Here is a 20,354-nt window from a genome sequence, read left to right as displayed (position 1 = left end):
ACTAAGCTCTAAAGCCCTTTTCAAGTCATTAATTTCACCTGGCTATTTTCAGTGTTATCTTAGCACTGTTATAATTTTCAGCAAAGTTCCAAATGATTAATTCTTTTCTCTGCCCAACATGCCTCCCTTTGTAATCCACTCAGGAAACATGGTTACTTAAGGGAGAAACAGGAAATAAACCCACAATTTGATTCTCAGTCCTTGGCCTCCCACTCCTTCTTGCCATGACAGATATTTTGTGTCAGCCACTTTGTCATTTGTCAAAACAATGTTGCAGACACAAAAAATTTGAAAATAGTTTTCAACATATTTTAAGATCAGTAAATTAGTTCCAAGTTTATATTCAGCTATTTTGCTGTTGATTTTCAAAAGGTATTTTAGAAAGTAGATATCCTAGATAATTACTATTTTGCTCATCACAGTGGAAAAAATGAAATGACTGTGATGTTGTCCAGTTTCGGAGGAAAAGGTGATCTGTCTGCAAATAACTACAGAGACACAACTCTGATGTAGTGGCACCTCCTCGTCCACAAAAAATCTTAACGGGGTTTCTCCAGAAATCTTCACCATGGATGATTTTAGGACTGTCAGCAAAAGAGTCTCTCCAAAAGAGTTCAATGTAGATAAACTTCCTATTTTTGTGTTGTCCTATTTTACTTGGCCACTGGCCAGGAAGAAATCAGCACTCCAGGTGCTAGACACCCCCTTACTATTTTTTCACAAATATTTATCTAGCCTAGCAGTTTGTAGAAATGTGTAAACAACGCCTCTGGCCTTGAGTTGGAGCTTCACAGAAATGTCTACATTTCTAAGATAAGAAAAGTTACCAGTTAGGCTCCACAGTAACAGCTGGCAGGGGGAGGAAAGAAAGAGGAGAAGATGCTCTCCCCTTTTCAGGTGTTGTCCTTGAAGGGTTAACTTGCCCAGAACAGTGAAAGAAAAAACTGCTTTTATGTGAACTTCTGCAGACTGTGAACTTCTGAGCCCCAGAAGTTTTATACCCCTTACATGCTGGGTATAAAATTCTGAAACTACCTGAACTTGGGGTCCAACGGATTAGTTAGTTAAAGCAATAGCTGTGCCCATCTAGATGCAGCCAAATAAAACTGTTTCCTGCTGTCTTCGGTGCCTTGCCTCATCTGTCCCTACAACACTTAGAGTGAGCACTTAGGAAACTGGCTTCTGGCACCAGTGAAGTGGGGGCCAGCTGGAATTGTTAACAGGTCACTAGGGAAGATAGCATTCATCTCCATTTATAATAATGAAAAACCAGGCAAAAGCAAAACATGAGTGAAAAGTATACACAAAAACGTTTGTATTTAAACTATGAAGTTTATAAAGGGCAACTATGTCCTGCAGTTTTCTACATGGTGTTTTAAAACACTGTTTGTATCAGCATGTGCTCCCATACATAATGACCAACTACTACTGGAGGCATAGTTAAAGGCTCATCTACTATCATTTTGAAGAATTTCACATTCTATTAGGTAGACAGTCAATAAATGACCATTTTTATTGCTTTTATTTTTATTATTAGTATTGCAAAGCACTTTGTAAACTATGTACAGATAAATCTTATTATTAGCAACTTCACAAACTAGGTTATGCTCACCAATATGATGATTGTCCATGAGAGGAGTGTAGTGCTGAGCTTTTATAGCAAAATACTGGAGTTTTATGTGTTTTTCAAAATCTGACCTGAGTAACATTCTTTACACATTCAAGAGATGAGTACTACAAAAATCATGAGACATTGGCAAAACTGGATTATAAAATGAGTAGCATAGACCTTCACAAGAAATATTCAGAGAGGATTAAAGTTAATATTTCCAGAAACAGTAGCAGGAAGCAAATGTCAAAGAGGTCTTGGCCCATACTCCATTAGTCACCCTCTGACATCTCAAGGGAGACTACAAACAGTGTGGAGGTTCGGATGCGGCTGGGTTCTCCAGGCACCCTGTCCTAGTGCTGAGAACCAAAAACAACAGCCACTCACCAGTATTCCACGCAGACCGGTTTAATTTGATCCAAGGCAGACACAACTGGTCCACATTCCAACACTAAGATAGTGCTCACTCCTTCTGGCCCAGCAACCACTGCATTCTGACTGCTCTCTTGTCAGGAAGTCAGACAATTCACAGATGGCTGGAGGGATTTTATCCAATTAAGCTCACATTTATTTTTGGCTAATATTTTGAGGTTTTTTTTTTTTTTTTTTAACATCAAGCCCTTTTGTTTTAAATAGTATCTAATCTGAAATAGGATGTTGAAAAGTTCTGCTTCTTCATTTAGTGTTTTTTCTCCCACCAGAAAGATGAGCTTTATTTAGATAAGAAACCTAGAAAATTGAGCATATGGAGTATGTTGTTCCAGTGAGCTAACAGGGTAACCTCTTTCTGCAGTGGCTTTTCGGCGTCAGTGTTTATCATTAAAATGTAAACATGGGATTTAAACTTCACTAGAGTGTTTAAAAAAGAGCAGGAGTCTATTAATCAGACTCAGGGCCGTAAGTAATTGAAGAAAAGCATATAAGCAGTTGGCAAAAGAAAGTGCTTTCAAAAGACATGTTCTTCCTTTCCAACCTATTCCACAGAGGAACTGTTACTCCTTAGAAATCTCATTTCCCCTTTAATCCTGACAAAGTATCATTTTGAAATCTATAAATATTTACTTATAACCATGACTACATTTTAGACTAACATTCCATGAATTCAAAGATAAGTTCATTTTCTACACTGGCGTGGACACTTAACTTAAGAATGACTGGATTGTTCAAAGCTAGAAATTTCCAATGTTCTATACTGACTGAGATATAAGAAAGAAATACAGTTACTAGAAATTTCCCTTTCTTTGGGGATATATCTTTTTAATAAATTTTACCTTTTCTGTGTTCAAAAGGTCTTTGAGTTCCCTTGCTACAGCAATTATTTTTATATTAAGATTTTTGAAATGGAAATACAAAGAAAACCTGAAAGAAAAAGAGAAGTATGCCAGATATACTAAAAACTCCATGTAATATAGTTACTATAAATGAAATAAAATTTAATTCTGAGCTTGCAAGAAGTCAGAGCAAAGAGGGCAATACAATGTCTTATGGACTTTTCAACATATACTAAACTTAATATTATAAATCTCTCAGGAGAAACACGCTATTATTTTTTTTTCTTCTGAATGATAAAAGTAATTCATACATGGGTCTTTTTACAAGGTATATTATCATAAAGAATGGCATTGCTAATTAGGAAATAAAATGAAAAGTCATGTTTAATGTGGCAATTTTTTGATTGCCTAAAAATATGATTTCCTTATGTAGAGTTTAGGAATTTCTTTAAATAAGATTGAATTCTTACTACACAGCCAGGTCTTTAAGTTTGAAAGATATAATTTAAAAGATTTAGTTTAATCCAGGAGGTCAAACTGCTTCCAAATTTTGTTTTAAAATACGATGTTTTTTAAAAGAATATTTTTAAAATTTTTTGTTCAATTTAAAATATATTTATATTTATGTATTTGACTTTGGGAGGAAAAATTAACTAGGGGTCACAAAATTTTGAAGTAAATTCGGAGATTTTAGCAAGTGATGAAATATCTACAAAAGTGTCCTGTGTCACAGTATATATCTAATAGCTTCATAAAACAAAGACTTACATTTTCAGGCCAGGAATTTTTAGGTTTCACCTCTTGCCAATTTTTTTCCCCCCTCTAACTGGTGTGCTAATGATACTAGCTAGAACTTGAATATTCTGTGATTTAGAAACCTAATGTCTTCGGTGTCTACTTACATCTTGTCACCTGATGAGCAACATCACATGGGGCTAAGAGTCTCCTAAGTTGCTATATTGTGAAACAAAGTCCAAAGCAAAAATATAGCACCTTATCAAAAGGTGATGCATGATATTGGATAAATCTCCAAAGTTAGAGAGGTGAATATAGAGGGGAAAAAATCTGTTTCTTTATTGAAAACATTGATATCTGAGTAGTAGAATGGAAATAACTTATTTTGGACTCTGTGTTTTACTCCCACTGTTCAAAAAGTCCTCAGAAGAGAAAAAGTATTATTCCTGAAGTGCACAGTGTTTCTTATGTGTTTTAATGTGCTTTAGAACTTGGCTTTTTCCTTTTTTGTACATATCTCACAAACTGTTCTGAATTTCATTTTCAAAACTTTTGAACTTCATATTTGCCCTAATTCAGAATCAAAGGAACTTTTATATTTTTCCTACTATGTTTGGACATTTATTTTATTTTATTTTATTTTTATTTATTTATTTATTTTTGTGCTGTGTGTGCCTTCTGCGTTGAGAAACATTGCCACAGCAAGAATGGGCAAAATAGGAGAAGAAAGGAATGGAAAGCATGGAGAAGAGAGGAAGAAAAAGAGGAAGCAACTGACCTATGCGGCCCTATTTTTATTTTGCAAAGTACAAGAATGAACTCTGATCTGAATTATTGCAGAGCCCTCCTGCTGGCTACAAAATCTGTTTTCCACATAACAGTTTTGATTGTCATTTTAAAATGTGCTTAAGATTCTTGTTACATCCCTCCTTAAATTTCTTTAATAGCTTCCCCTTGCACTTAGACTGACATGGAACTCTTGAGCATAGACTAAAAGTGACCTGTCCTCCAGTTTCTCAAATCTCCCTTCTTAGTCACTGCTCAGCTTTTAAAATATGCCAGGGCTTTTTCCACTTGAGGGCCCTTTCCCTTGACTTTCTTTTGCCTGAAATGATCTTTCTTCTGCTAAGCTCATGACTGGATTCTCCACTTTTAGGTCATTGCAGAGAGATCTTCCTTGATAATGGATCTGAGGGTTCCTCCTTCCATCCCAATCCTGCCAGGCTCACAACTATGTTCATTTATACCTACTTAGCACTTACTCAAACTGCTTTCACTAAAAATTACTCACTAGAGATTTGTCTCCTTCAGTGAAAATATTAGCACCCAGAAAGCAGGTCCCTTGCCTTGGCCACATATGTGTTCTCCTTGGCTAACATAGTGTCTAGCACAGAGTTAATGCAAAATAAATGCTTGCTCAATAAGTGAATGAATGAAGTGAAGAATTTGGGTACAACTGGAGTACTGGACTCACATGGGTTTTCTTGAGTAGTGTGATGGGAAGTTGCAAAACTTTTGGTATGTTCAACTCATCTGGGAAAAGTTTTCTTAATGATGGATAGGACAAAGTTATGCTAAAAAGACTGGAGCCAAATGCTAGAGTTCTTGAATGTTCTGATGCAGTGTCTGGAATCTCTCTGTGGTCCATGGATAGCTACTGGAGATTTTTCAATCATTGGTGTGTGCTTTTGAAATGTCTCCATTATTGCTGGCTATGGAAAATGACTTGCGTGTCAGAAGAGCCTCATTCACTCACCAGCTCATGACACTGCAACTTCCGAACATCAGCAGGGTGTTGATTTAGTCAGTGTTCATTTCTTTTTCCAGGCAGCATGATTGCCACGTAGGGTTGTGCTTCTGGGCTGGCAGGAGAAAATGTTTGCCTGCATTCCTCATAGCTTGGCTTAAAATGATCCAGGGCTTCTTTCTCACATCTCAGAGGCCAGTGGCTCACCTTTTAAGTTCAATACCATCTTCTTGTTGAATCATTCCCCTTTCCTCAATTCTTCTTTATTTCAAAATTTCTTTTTTCTAATGCATAGAGTTACCTTCATATTCGAGCTACCCTCTTCTGTGGTTGGTTTTAAGGATACCTTAAAGAAATCCGGTTTGAAGCCTTCAGATGCCATTTGCTTTTGATTTGCATTGGCGGAGTAGTTGGTAGTTTCCTCTTTAGTCAAAATCTAGTACTTACGAGGTCGGTAGTAATCTCCATCCATTAATACAACATTATATGCAGCGTGCACATGGTTCTGTGGACTTTTCCAATGAAACCCAGTATGTGAATTTTATTTCTACGACAGAGTACAAATTTATCAACTTTCCAGTTGAAACAATGATTTTTTTTTATGGACTCTGGCAGACAGTTTTAGTTTCATGAACTGCTTTAAAATAATTTAAAAGCCAAGGCCAGTTCATGAAGAAATTTTATGGTTCAGTGTGAAGTTATGGAATCTTCTTTATATTTGTATGAGGAAGATGGCATTATGTTTAACACAGAGTGAAAATACATTCATATATATTACTGCACCAAATAAACAAATAGGCAATGTGGTTTTTCAAACATTAGCTGACCATTCTCAAGAGTAACTGAAACGTATTCACCTGTAATAACTATTATTGGAAACTTTCAGCTTTATGTCCTCTTAGTACTGTATAGTTTATGAGACACACTGACATGTAACATACCTCTCAATCTATATGTTAAAGATTTGCTTTACATTTTTCTCTTAGACATATCATAGATATTATTTATATGTAAATTAGGTGGGAAATAAAAGTAAATAATTTATATCATACCTATTCACAGGAAGTTCTACTGGGAGATGCAAATATACTGAGATAAAATATAAGGCAGAATATGTTAAGTACTCATAGAGGAATAGGGATAAGATGATATCTGGTGTTTCACCAGAGCAATAGGTTTGGGAAAGCAGCTCTTAAGGAAAGCAGTATTCAAGCTTGGCCTTATGGGTTGTGTTACATTTTAATAAGAAGTCACACAAAAGCAAAGCTTCTCTAAATCCATGCAACTGCCTGAGCCAAGGCATAAAAAGGAAAATGAGCATCACAACTATTTGTTTGTGTTCTATCAACTTTAAGGCCTACTGCTATGCAATCAGAACATGTCAGTACTAATGGGTTTTACTCGATACTTATGGTTTAGCTATTAATTTGAGATAATTTTCACTAAAAGGTGCCTATTATATTCTCATAAGTGGTATGTTCACAGGAATTATAGATTATACTCCTTCATGAGAGTGATGAGTTATACTCATTCAAGGGAACAGATTCACATCTTGAAAACTGATAGGTCATTTTATAAACTATATGCTAACTTTGGTTCATTTATTTTTATGCTTTTTTTTTAATCACATTGATATATATTACACAGTTAAATCCTTCCAAAATGCTATGTGGTAGATAGTGATATGCAGTTTTTTGTGAGTGTATTTTTCTTAAGGGAGAACTGAAGTGCAGATGTTTAAAATACCTTTTCCAGGTTTACTTGGCCAATAAAAGTGAACCTACCTACAATTTAAAACCCATTGTTTTCCCTCTGTACTTGTATAACTGTCACTATGTAGATGCCCATAGAATTCCTATTTATCTGATTAGTGTGTGAGAAATTGAGAAAAATAAAAACAGATAAAAAGAAACATCCAAAATTAGAGGTTTTGAAAACCAAAACAATTCTGGCTGCACAAAATTTAGGTCATAGGGAAAAATAATGGAAAAAGAGTACTTTGAGAAAAGATTTAATAGGAGGAAGGTCATTAACTAAGAATATGATAATAAGGATACGACACTGTAAAATTAAGCAGTTTTTTTTTTTTCCCCCTGGGAGAGTCCATTCTTTATATATCACCAGCCTGCAGTGACTAGGGGCTTGTGAACCCACTGTCGTTTCTATTTTTAAGTCTTTGAGTAGCTACTTTTCCAAAAGAAGACCTAATGAATATTATATGATGTCCTACAATTTTATATTTTGTTGTTCAATAATAATGAGTTTTCATTTCTTCATATTTTAAAGCAAACCCAACATATCTTTTGGATTTCACTATGAAAAAGACTACTAATGAGAATATTTATTTTTCTGATATGAAATAAATGGATCCTTCTGTAGACAGTCTCTATGACCAAAGCACAGGTCAAAATGTCTTAAATTGATAAATTTAATTCTTTTGTGTTAAAAATGAGTCCTTGCTTTGTCCATGGAGAGTGGGTCTAAGTGGTTTAGGAGGAAGACAATGTCTGTGTGGTGATTATTAAACGTCCTTTCTTTTATATTAGTGAGAATCAGAGTGGTAAGTTCAGGGTCTCTTACATACTGGAGTAGTTTACTCCTTCACTCTTAATTCATCACTGTCTGAAGCCTGAGGACGCATTTGATGGAAGGATAGGCTTCCTACTTCCATCCTTTGGAAAATGAAAAGAGTATTCGTCCTCTGAGTTTCAGGATTCATGGGAAAATGGGCAAAATGAAAGAGGAGAAAGTGTAAGACAAAAATATTGAAAATGAATATATTGCCTTGGGGAGATTTTTTTCTATTTAATTAATTATAAAGCTAACATAATCACATAGGTTTTGTTTCCTGAAAACATAGGTGGCTAAGAAAAGCGAGGAAGGAGATTAATGTGGAACAAAGCACATGTATTCATTTTCACCAATGTCAAAATATCCACATATTATTTTGGGAACACTATCAACTTCCTGACATTTAAGTGTGGATGTTAGATGTAGTATAGTGGAAAAAATATGTGTAAGTAATGACTATGAACTGGAATCCTGGTCTTACTACTTTCACCCTACAAGACCTTGAATTAATCTTTTTATTTCTCTGAGCCCAGCTTAGACACGTTTGCCTTCATTTATTTCTTCCTTTCCCTCTACAGCTTAACCAACTGCAAAAAGCAGTGGAAGCTGCTCACACTTTCTTCATGGCCAATCCCGAGCACATGGAAATGCAACAGAATATTGAGAATTACAGAATGATGGCTGGTGAGGAAGAGTTCCAGCTGATAGACCGAGAAGCCAAACCTCATCTCGTGAGTTCGGAGGACCCCTGCCTCATGTCCCATGGAGCTATGCGCTCCTGAGTTTCATTTGACCCAAACCAGATTCATGTGAATGGATATCTCAATTTGAGTCTCAATTTCCAGTCGTGTTTTTATATTTTCAGAGTTCTCAGATGAAATATTATAAGTATCATAATCCCAAAAAAATCAAGAAAATGTTTACGTTTTTAATTAAAAATATTAAAAATTGAGGGAAATAGAAATTAACTTAGCAAATCAGTGTATTGGAAAACCCAGAACGTCATACAAGTATCTGTAGCCCTCAGCTCCTTTCCAACATTTTCTTTTTTTTTTTTTTTTTTTGAGACATGGTCTACTTTCATTTCTCGGGCTGCTCTTGAACTTCTAGGCCCAAACAATCCTTCTGCCTCAGTGTCCTGAGTAGCTGAGACTACAGGCACACACCATTATGCCCTGCTTCTAACACACTTCATACTTAGGAGCGTTGTTACAGGAGCAGGTCACATCGTGACTCCCGGGTTCTTGGGTCACAGGTTTACCCATGGTACCTGTACTTTTCAAATTGAGGTTTTAAAGAGTCACACAATTCTTTATTTATGAAATGTTATTTGAAATCCCATGTAAGAAGGGCTTTTTCTCCCCAATTTTTGTCATGACCATTCTCAAGGGCCTCCAAAATCATTGCAGTGAAGGATGAGAGAGAAGGACTTTAGATGGAAGACTACTTTTTGTTGTTGTTGTTCTTCAATTGGCAAGGCCTGCAGGTGGATGTTATTTCCATCCACATCTGCTGTCCTGCACTTGTTCTATAGCCTTACCCACGGGCAAAGGGAATACAAATTATAATCTTTTTTTTTTTAGAAAGAGTGAGAGAGAGAGGGAGAGAGAGAGAGAATTTTTTAATATTTATTTTTTAGTACTTGGCGGACACAGCATCTTTGTTTGTACGTGGTGCTGAGGATCGAACCTGGGCCGCACGCATGCCAGGCAAGCACGCTACCACTTGAGCCACATCCCCAGCCCACAAATTATAATCTTGATGTGTGCTCAGGAAAAGATTGAAATTACCAGTGCCAGAGCAGCCTACTTGCTCAGTCAGTCCTCTCTCATGTAAAATTATTTGAATCCAGGGAGGTTACAGTCTGGGCTCCCAGTGTAATCCTGCTTTATCTCTTTGCAGCACATGTGAGCTCCATACCCCACCTTCCTACATGATCCTGGGGTTGCTTGTATGCTGCTCTTTGAAAATATGTTTTTTTCTGTTTATTTGCAGGAGAGCTACAGTGCAGGCGTTAAACACTATGAGGCTGATGACTTTGAAGTGGCTATCAAGTACTTTGAACAAGCTTTACGAGAATATTTTAGTGAAGATGTTGAGTGCAGAACTTTATGCGAGGGGCCTCAGAGATTTGAAGAATATGAGTACTTAGGGCATAAAGGGGGTCTTTATGAAACTATTGCAGGTAAATCTTATTTTTATTTTTATTTATTTTGACATTACAAAAATACTACATGCATTTTGTAAAATAATTGCATCAATGTATAAGTATATATTCTAAAAAATGAAAGACTCTCATATGTCAATCCCATCCTATCTCTCCTTGATTATTTGTGCAGTTGACATTTTCCAATTCATTTGAAGATATTTATGTGTTATAATTATTATTGTATTTTTATAAAAACAGGGAAATAGTATAAGTACTGCTTTTCAACATATTTTTGTTTTATTTATGCTTAACAATTAAATGTGGACTTCTTCTAATGTAAGTACATACAGATTCACTTGATTGTATTTAATGACTAGGTAATATTCCATTATGTTGTGATGTCATAACTTATTTGACCAGTCTTACTGATGAATGACTACCGGGTTTCATTTTTATAAACAATGTAGTAAACACTTTTGTATAATATTTTTCAATTACTTAAAAAATAGTTTACTATATATGAGAATGGTATTTAAAATAGTAGGTAATGGTCAATATACAGTAGCTGATGATATTAGCTAATTAAGCATTGGCGGGCAGCAGAGTGAGTTCTCTCCTGTATACCATGAATGAAAATAAATTTTATTTGTATTAACAATATAAAAAGCAAAATTCTTAGAATAGATGTAGGAGATTTGTGATATGTTAGGAGAGGAAAAACTCTTCTAAGCATAACAAAAGACAAGATAATTAAGAAAAAGACTTTTTACCTAAGACCCATCAATATGAACTTATATAATAAAATAAGTTGATCTACAAAAGGTAACTGGAAAATATTGCAAAATGTTTTATAGATGGAATTAATATCCTTCATATTTAAAGGGCGTATTTAAAGAGAGCATATAAGTTATTATCACTAGTATTATTACTAGTGGTAATTTATTAGCAGGAGAGAGAAAAACTAAAAATTACATAGTAATTATAACATACAAAGTTCTTTACAATTCTGTAGGCAGATACTCTGTAGATATTTACCCCCCTCACCATGTCCATGTTGTGTTTTATTGTGTTGTTTTTTTTTTTTTTTTTTTGGTAGGAATTGACAGTGGGGGGTTCAAGGGAGCACGACACCTATAGCAGCTATCTTGTTGCGTTGGTTTCTGGGCAAGCTGATGTAGGGAATGCTGGGTGCTGCTACTGTGTAGGCAAAGCAGCAGGTTCAGGGTAGATGCTGGGTGTGAAGTCCCAGAGAGTACAGCCATCCTCCCGCAGTCTGCAGGCATCAGATGCTGCTGGTCAAATGGGATACTCTTAGGGCTTGGCTTTTGGCTTTGACTTTTTCACTGGTGTCACTAGGCTGGACCACAAAAGTGCTGCCCATCAGTGTTTTCACAATTATCTGCATCTTGGTGGCAGTCACTGTATCACCTCATTGAAGAGACTCCTCTCCCTTTTTTAAATGAGGAATTTATCCCTCAGTAAGATTAAGCAACACAAATAAAATGATGCTGGATATCAAATCCAGGCTTTTCTGAATCTAGAGAGCATATTGTCAAGGTCTAGATAACTGAAAAATGGAAAAAGCGTAATTTATTCAACAGCTGTTTAACAACATTTGTTGAGCCTGTATTGTGTTCCAAGTTACACATATATGAAAAACAGTGTTCAGTTTCATAGAAATGCAAATTATTAAAATCAGTTTATTTTCTCCAACTTTTAGTGTTCTTGAAGAAAGCACCTAACCAGTAACTGAAGCCAAGTCCCAGAAGTTATCTTTCAGGCCCACATCGTCCTCAATTCCTCCTTTCATCTATCTGATTTGTTACAAAACTTCAATAGACACTACCTCCCAGTAGCACTTAGGATTTTCTGGCTCTCTGCATCCCTTTTGCTAACACCCTATATATTTTAACTAAACCATCGTGACTGCCTCTTTACTGCTTCTAGTGTATAGTTCAGGTTTGACACTAAACAGAGACAGGTAATTTTGTGTTTTAGAGACACAAAATTCTGTACTCACAGACCTACTTAAACCTCACCATCACTACTACCAATGGTTTATATTACACTTGGAATAAAATCCAAACCTTGGAGGACTTTCATATATATGTTATCATCCACCGGTTCCCCAACTTCTCTTTGATTGATGCTTACTGCATCTTTAATTCCTTGGGTATACCATGCTTATTTTTACTTAAAGACCTTTAGAATGTTGTTTTCCTGTGTCATTTGTCCCAAGTTCTATTTCAGTGCTCAGTCCTCAGTACCTAAGCATAATTATTGGCAGATAGTAGGTACTTAGTAAATATTGATTAAATGAATAGGTGGATGAATGAATGAATTAGAATGACAGATAACTAACAATATTGCAGACTAACTGGTTAACAATCCTCCATGTTTGTGAGAATTTAGGTCATAAATTGTTAAGGATTTTAAAGGGACAATTAGGGTATAGCTATCAAAATATAGACTAGAATCCATATATTTAGTAGATTCAAAATTACATTTAATTTTTTCTTATTACTCAAAATCAGCTCAGTTCACCTAAAATCAGTAAACCCATGAATTATTGAGGATTTGTTCCCCAAAGTTTTGTTTCCCTGGGCTTCTGCCAGATCCATTTGCCTGCAGTATTGTGAGCATTGCTCAATTCAATGTCAGTTTTTTGCGTATTTTACATTTTAATTGCAAGTATTTCTCTACACTTATTTTTTTTTTTTGGAGGGGGGAAATAGGCAGGCTTTTCTTTTATTATTGTTTGCTATGTTGTTATATTGTAGAAATATGTGCTCCACCCCCGCATTCAGCTTTAAACCTGCCTCTGTGAATGCCCAAGGAAAAGTGTTGGCAAACATCCGAGATCTGGTTTAGGAAACTGACTATTTCCCATAGATCAGCATTTGATGATTTGCTCAAGGTCATTACCACAGCACATGGTTTACTGGAAAAGAATACAGGTCTTCTAACTCAGGTTCTTAATACAACTACCACTGCCACCATCACAATTTCCAATAAAGAAAAGCAATAAAAAAGAGTCAAACCAAATATTGTCAATTTCAGAAATATGGTAAATCTTCTTGGGAATTTGAAGCGTATCCAGTTTATTATGAGAAGGAACATTTTTAAAGTATTCCCACACAAGTGTCTTGGATCGCATGCTTATTAAAAACATATTAATTGCACAATGACATTCAAGCAGAACACAGGCAAGGAATACAACTCATAAAAAGAAATATGACAACTCTCACTATGTAAATTCTTGTCTGGTTCAAAAGTGTCCTAAATTAGGAGTAAAACTGGCATTTAAAATACAGACTGTATTAGAAAGCCATAATGTTTGTGTTTTAGAGTTAGAAGAGACATTAAAAGTTGGAGAAAAATACAAATGGCTGCTGAATGCAGTTATTTATTGATGAATACCCTGAAGGATATCATTTTGTCACTTTTGTTGCTGTTTATATTCAGCTTTGAAAAATATTTTCATTCAGAAAATCATTTCATGGTGCATGTGTTTTCCATCTTTTTATTTTGCTTGTCATTTGGAATAGGGGAAATGTATATTAGAAGGTAAAGAGGAATGTAAGTGGTTAAGTAGAAGACAGCTGAAGGTTATTTGTTGTTGTTCCTTTGAGAAATAAAATGGCTAGCTGTTTATTTCTAACTAGCTAATCAAATAAATGGAACTCACTCTTCCTCTCACATGGCCCAGCTGGGGCCAGTGGACTTCAGGGATTCTAACTGTGCCCCTAGGAGTGAGTTAGCCAGCTCGTGTGAACCTGGCACCGTTTCCCCCATACCAGAAAACGCATGTTTCCTTCCTATTGTGTTCTGAGATCCCTCTGCAAGATCATCCAGCTAAGCTGAGCTCTGACTAAACAGAAAACCTGTTGAAAGAAGGCAGTTTGGGTAAATTAAGTTGGACAACCATAGTCAAATAGATTCTCTCATCCTCCTCAAGGCAACCTGCTCAACCCAACATGCATGGACTATTCTTTCTGGAAAAGACTGCCTCTGTCTTCATTGTCAAAATCAAAGTCTGGGCAAGAGGGAAGAATGCGAGCCATAGAAGAGGGAGGAAGGAGAAAGAGGAAAAATGTTTACCTGAATTCTTTAGCTTTCATCCTTTCCCATACTTTACCAGTTCCTGGTAAAGAATATGCAATGTCCAGGTGATGGGCTAATTTATAACTGGATAGAGTCTTCATCAATAGATGTCAAGAATAATAAATAATATTTTTATTATTTATTTTATTTTTTTATTTCCTCCTTAGGCAAATTTGTCTTGAAAATATTTCTTTTATCTGTATTTCTGCCTACTCTGCTCAGGGAAGGGGAGCTTTTTTGTTTCATTTCTCTGCTTAAACTCTAAATAAACACAGTGGCCCCATTCTCTGAACAGTTCCTTCATATCACTAGAATTTGAACTTACGACCCTCATTCCAGGCTGCTTAGGACATCTAAAGAGAAGGGTCAGAGTTGTTAAATAATAAAGTCTACATGCAGCTGGATGTGGATGGGGTGAAATGGCTGTCACATTCAAAGGGGATAAAGAAAGGGATACATGGGAAAGGAAGAGTACAACATAGAAAAAGGCCATGAGCCAGAGGGTTTGGAACCTACCACTGTTGAGTAATCACTGGTGAAGAGACCAGGGCAAGTCACTGTCTTGGTGAGAAGCTTCAACCATTACAAAGTGCTGATGGTAGGCACTTCTCTCTGGCAGTGTGGGAGGTAATGAATGCCCGTGGAACTGCGGCTGTAACAACACCTGGCTATCAGCAGACAGCAGGACATACCTTTGACTCTTGTCTTCCAGATCACTACATGCAGGTGCTGGTTTGCCAGCATGAGTGTGTGAGGGAGCTTGCCACCCGCCCTGGCCGCCTCTCGCCCATTGAGAACTTCCTTCCTCTGCATTATGACTACCTACAGTTTGCCTACTACCGAGGTAAAGCATGGATTATCTTTGAGGACTCTGGGGGGTCGCTTTTCATCATTGCAGACACTACATTTTCATGGTTTAGTCCTCTGCTTTCTTTATCACCAAAGTATGGAATTTACACAATTTTCCCTCATCTCAAATCACTGCCTGGGATAAGAAGAGCAGAAGGTGACACCACAAAATAGGCAAAGTACAGAATCTAATACTGTGATAATTTCCTGAAAATTATACCTAGGCTGACACTATATGATTTTTAAACTTAATTCTTGGAGCTTAATTTTAATAGTAATACATTCCTATAACTTGCAGACCCAAATATTATAAATCCTCCTTCTCCTCCATGTCTCCACCACCCAGTTTCATGACCATCAACCTGTTTCTTATCTATACTTCCAAATTTTGTATGTAAAAATTAATATACACTCACAGAAAATGTTTTTCCTTCTTCTTAGTTTTACACAGAAGGCAACATATTATTTATACTATTCCCCCACTGTTTCTTCACTTAATGCATGTCAGATTTTTTTAGCAGGTTAGACTATGAAATCACCATTTTGTTAGCCAAACGGCTAAATATTTGCAAGTTTTTAGGGTTTAGCATAAATGTATCAGTATGTGGAGATCTTTCTCATCCATTTTTCTTCATATCTGCATGTTATTGAACTATAATTTATTTTAGTGTCAGCTTATTAATGGGCAGTTGTGTTGGTAGTGATCTGTTGCTAATGCATGTACTTTCAAGTGAAGAGCATTTTATGTATGTCATTGCACATCTGACCACAGATATTCATCTATAAGATCATGTCTGGAAATTCAGTTGATGGGTTAAATGATTTATTGGTTGTAGTTATGACAGATGTTGCCAAATTTTCCTCCAGATGGAGTGCATTTTCCATTGCTCATCATTAGAATATATTATCAATTTTTAGATGTTCCCCAGGCCATTAAGTGAAAAATGAAATCTCAATATAGTTTTACTTTCCCTTTATTTTATTGAGAAAGAGATATTGAGCATCCTTTATTGTGCTTTAGAGCAGTTAATAGAATTGAGATTGCTGAAATTGGTCTTTGGTGCCACATTGTCTAACATCTTCATTTTGTAGGGAAGTGATTGTCTTGAAGTCACTTCTCTTAGTGACATGTCATAATTCCTAGTTGCTCTTCTCACTGTCTCCAGTATCAGTGCCTTTTAGAGAAGTTACTAGTAAAGAAAGTATTTCCCTTCTAAAATAAGAAGAAAAAGACTCAAGCCAATATTTTAACGCTACTTTGGAAAATCAACATTTTTAAGCTACTTTGGCAAAGCCTCTCCCTTTCCAAAAGCAAAACATTACTCATTGTCCTGGCACTGATGGCAGATAATAAATCATGTGCTCAAGTCATTAGCAGTGACTGCAAAGGAGTTGAGAGAATTGCTAAATATTATCATTCTTACTAAAAAATCAAAGCAATCTCTGAAAATATGTGTGTATATGATTTCTTTAAAAAGATATTGAAGTGTTGTGACCTAAAAACATGATGTAGAGCATTTCAAAATTTTGTTTGTGATGGTTAAATATTTCTAAATATTTCTTCTGTAATAGGTAAATGTTTCTATAATGAAGAGTTTGTAGTTGAAACATTCTTAATTGTTGCTTTTCATACTTGGCCACTGTTGAAGCTGATGTTATGTGGTGAGGGGTTGGAGAGAAGTCCTCCAGAGCATCTGGGGTTCTGTGAGTCTTTCTGTGGAAGCAGCACTTCACCCCAAATGTTACAGCATTTTGAAATTACTTGTATTTCTCATACATTATGAATAAAATAGTACATCACTGTGGTAGAAGATCATACTTAACCCAAACTCAGTACAGAAATAAGAATGAATTTCTCCAATTCTGCTGTTTGTATTAAATGACTTATTAATAAGCAACTTTGTGTAGAAACTTTTGATAACCTATGCAAAATGTCTAGCACCCAATCAGACTAAACATAATCCCTTTTGAGTATGTGAATCCATATCTTTCCTTTATCTGTATTTCTGCCTACTCTGCTCAATTTGTCTTCTCTCTTATTGATGATTGATGTTGACTTTGGTTGGAAAGTTGAAGTTTCTTTTTAAAATCCTCTGGGAAGACTTAGGCTAACTCTAATGCTACATGTCCTTGACCTTTCAGTTGGTGAGTATGTGAAGGCCTTGGAGTGTGCCAAGGCCTACCTCCTAATCCACCCAGATGATGAGGATGTCCAAGACAATGTGGATTACTATGAGAGTCTATTAGATGACAGCATTGACCCAGAATCCATTGAGGCCAGAGAGGTGAGACCAATGATCTGAGAAAAAGCTCTTTATTCTGCCATGTGCTCTGGGGAGAGTTGATAAATGTACCACTGCTCTTAAAGATACTGAACGATTTAGGAAAGGTCCTAGAACTTAATTCTTTCAGGCTTCATTTATGCCAGAAGCACATTTTTCTCATACATGCTAACTTGAAAAACTGTTGGCATGGGGACTTCCCCCTTCCCCCCATACTCTGAATATTTCTGTTAGTTCATTTGTCATTGTGTAACGAAAAGTATTCACTCAAACATTTATCATAACTCTTAGCTGTTATTTAAATATAAATTTTCTTTCTTTTTTTTTCCCTCTAGGATTTAATTATGTTTGTGAAACGACATAAACTTGAATCTGAACTGATAAAATCAGCTGCAGAGGGACTGGGATTTTCATACACTGAACCAGTAAGGGCAAAGTGAAAAAAGGAAATGTCTATTAAAGAACTTGTCGGTGGAATTCTTATTCACAAATAATAAGAATTTAGTATTTTTTGTTCCCCATCCTCACTTGATGAGGATCTAATAGTGCCCTCCTTGAGTTAATATTGGGGTAGAAGTGGAATCTATACTCAGTATATGTGATGAACTTTAAAAGACTGACCTATTTCCATAGTACCCAGGACCAAAGTCAAAAGCAAATATTAGAAAGAAGTATTTTGTACATGATTCATTTGCCTCAGGATTGATTTATTTTTTTGAAAAATTTCGATGCGGCCAGGCACAGTGGCACATGCCTGTAATTCTAGCTGCTAAGGAGGCGGAGGCAGGAGGATCTCTAGTTTAAATCCAGTCTTAGCAATTTAGCAAGGTGCTAAGCAACTCAGAGAGACCCTGTCTCTAACTAAAATACGAAACAGGTCTGGGGATGTGGTTTAGTGGTTGAGTATCCCTGAGTTTAATGTAAACATTAAAGAGGCTTCAGAAAGAACAGCATTGGGCCAACTCTTTATGCTGTCTTTCTTCATTTCCCAAGCTATCTTCTAAATTGTTCATGCAAATACACACCATTTGCAGAGCTAATGCTATGGTGTAGATAGTCTGTGTTCTGATTTCTATTTGAGAAAATATCATAAGCAATTTCTATAGCTTTTAAAATTATATATATATATATATATATATATATATATATATATATATATATATATATATAACTGGTGGACAATAAGTAATAAACCCTTGTCATGCTCCTGGATATTTGAATTGTTTCTCACATACTTAATGTTAAGCATTTGTGTCTCTATTAAACTATAACCATAGAATAAATTTTTAGGAGCACTATTACTTTGCCATCAAACCATGAGGTTGTAAAGTACTCAAAATGAAATTACTTTTCTAAAAGAATTTTCTGATACCTTTACTGCTCCCAGTTAAAGTATTGGTTTACTACAAACTTCTCAGTACCAAGATATAATATTTTGAAATCACCTGTATTATTCATGTATTATGTAGAAAATAATACATCATTGTCATTTTAACTTGTATATTTTCAATGAACAGCAAGAATAACCCTTTTCAGTATTATTACTTGCCTTTGAATTACCTGGACATGGACTTTGTTCACTATTGGTTACTAATATATTCTTTATATATGTTTATGAAATTATATGACTATCAATTATTATTTGTAGTGTATCTTATTTGCAGCATTTTTTTAGTTTTTATTGGTATGAAATGTTTTTATTGGTATGCTTTTAAAGTTAGGTTAATTTAAGGTAATATTTTTATTGTAATGCTTCAAATACATTCATTCCCATTTATTATTTTTCAAATTTGTGTTAGCTCAAGAGACACCAGAAAACTGCATTTACTCCCTTTATAATCTTGCACAGATATTTTGTCAAGTTTGACTTCTTTCATCTATTTGTTTTATTCTTACAATATAGAATAGTTAGACTGAACAATATTGCAAACTTCTTTCTGACACCAAATTCCAAGTCATTTTCTGGTACAGAAAATGAGCTAATTCCATACTATTTTTAAATCCATTTGGGTTTCATTTTGCCAAAATTTCATCAACATTAGCCTGCCTTTTTATTAATTTTTTAAATAAAAATAAATTGTATTTTATGTAAAGTATAAGTTTCCTGATAATTTAGGTCTTTTGAATATTTTAAATATGTTTTAAATTTTATTTTTCAAATGATATTTTAATAACAAATACAATTTTTTGCTTAATTTAAAACAGAATTATTGGATCAGATATGGAGGACGACAGGATGAGAATAGGTAAGTCTTTCATTCAAAGAATGAACTATTTCTTTTTAATGAGGAGGAACACTTATAGTCAAAATATAATATAAGGAACTTAGCTCTTATTAAAAAGATAATTAAGAGTTTTAAAAGCTACAAATTAAGAACTCTGTATCCTGGTTCCAGCTTTTCCAGTACGGAAGGTCATACCTTTGTATGTATGACTGTAAGTAAATATCTTTCTCACTGGGTCTCATGACTTTTCCTCAAAAAAAAAAAAAAAAATTGAATCCAGCAATTTGAGTGCTGACATTCTGTGATTCCAAATCAGGTAAAAGTTAATGATGTTTTTTATTTATTAATAGAAAAGAAAATGAAATTTTTCTATTGCATGTTTGAATAACTTAAACTCTTGATGTATTTTAAGTTACCCATTTGAGATTACATGGTCCAATCTGTTCACTTTCAAACTGGGGAACAGGCTATGTCAAGGGAAGGCACTTTAAACTTAGAGTTTCACATCAAGGGATTGGCAGACCCAGGTCTTACTCAGAATCTTGAGGTCTTTCACTTGATTTTAAGGACTTGGCTCTTAATTGGCTCTTATTCAAGAAATCTAAGAATATTATGTGCAATTTGGATTTCTCCAGTTCCTGTGTGTTATAAAGGCAGCTAACTCTCATTTGTGTGTTTGCAAAGTATGACACAAACATAAGTCTTCTTTCTCAGAATAGTACAGAACTAGAACATTAGAATATAATTTATTCCAATTCAATCATTCAGTGATGCAGTCCATGTTCAAAGCACAATATTCTGAGCATTAAAAA

At 35.2% G+C, this 20,354-nt stretch overlaps 1 protein-coding gene across 1 annotated transcript in view; it reads left to right on the top strand.

Moving 5' to 3' along the window:
- The window catches only part of P3h2 (prolyl 3-hydroxylase 2), a 151,321-nt gene that overhangs the window by 107,245 nt on the left and 23,722 nt on the right, over positions 1–20,354 (top strand). The window contains exons 2-7 of the mRNA XM_076867525.2: positions 8,512–8,664; positions 9,929–10,118; positions 14,899–15,030; positions 17,178–17,320; positions 17,653–17,742; positions 19,523–19,563. Of these exons, the coding sequence (XP_076723640.2) occupies positions 8,512–8,664; positions 9,929–10,118; positions 14,899–15,030; positions 17,178–17,320; positions 17,653–17,742; positions 19,523–19,563 (749 nt within the window). The remainder of the gene's footprint in view (positions 1–8,511; positions 8,665–9,928; positions 10,119–14,898; positions 15,031–17,177; positions 17,321–17,652; positions 17,743–19,522; positions 19,564–20,354) is intronic.

Source organism: Callospermophilus lateralis, chromosome 10 (assembly GCF_048772815.1).
Source record: "Callospermophilus lateralis isolate mCalLat2 chromosome 10, mCalLat2.hap1, whole genome shotgun sequence".
Lineage (NCBI taxonomy): Eukaryota > Metazoa > Chordata > Mammalia > Rodentia > Sciuridae > Callospermophilus > Callospermophilus lateralis.
The sequence above is the reverse complement of the archived record's forward strand: the minus strand, read 5'-3'. Positions and strand labels throughout refer to the sequence as shown.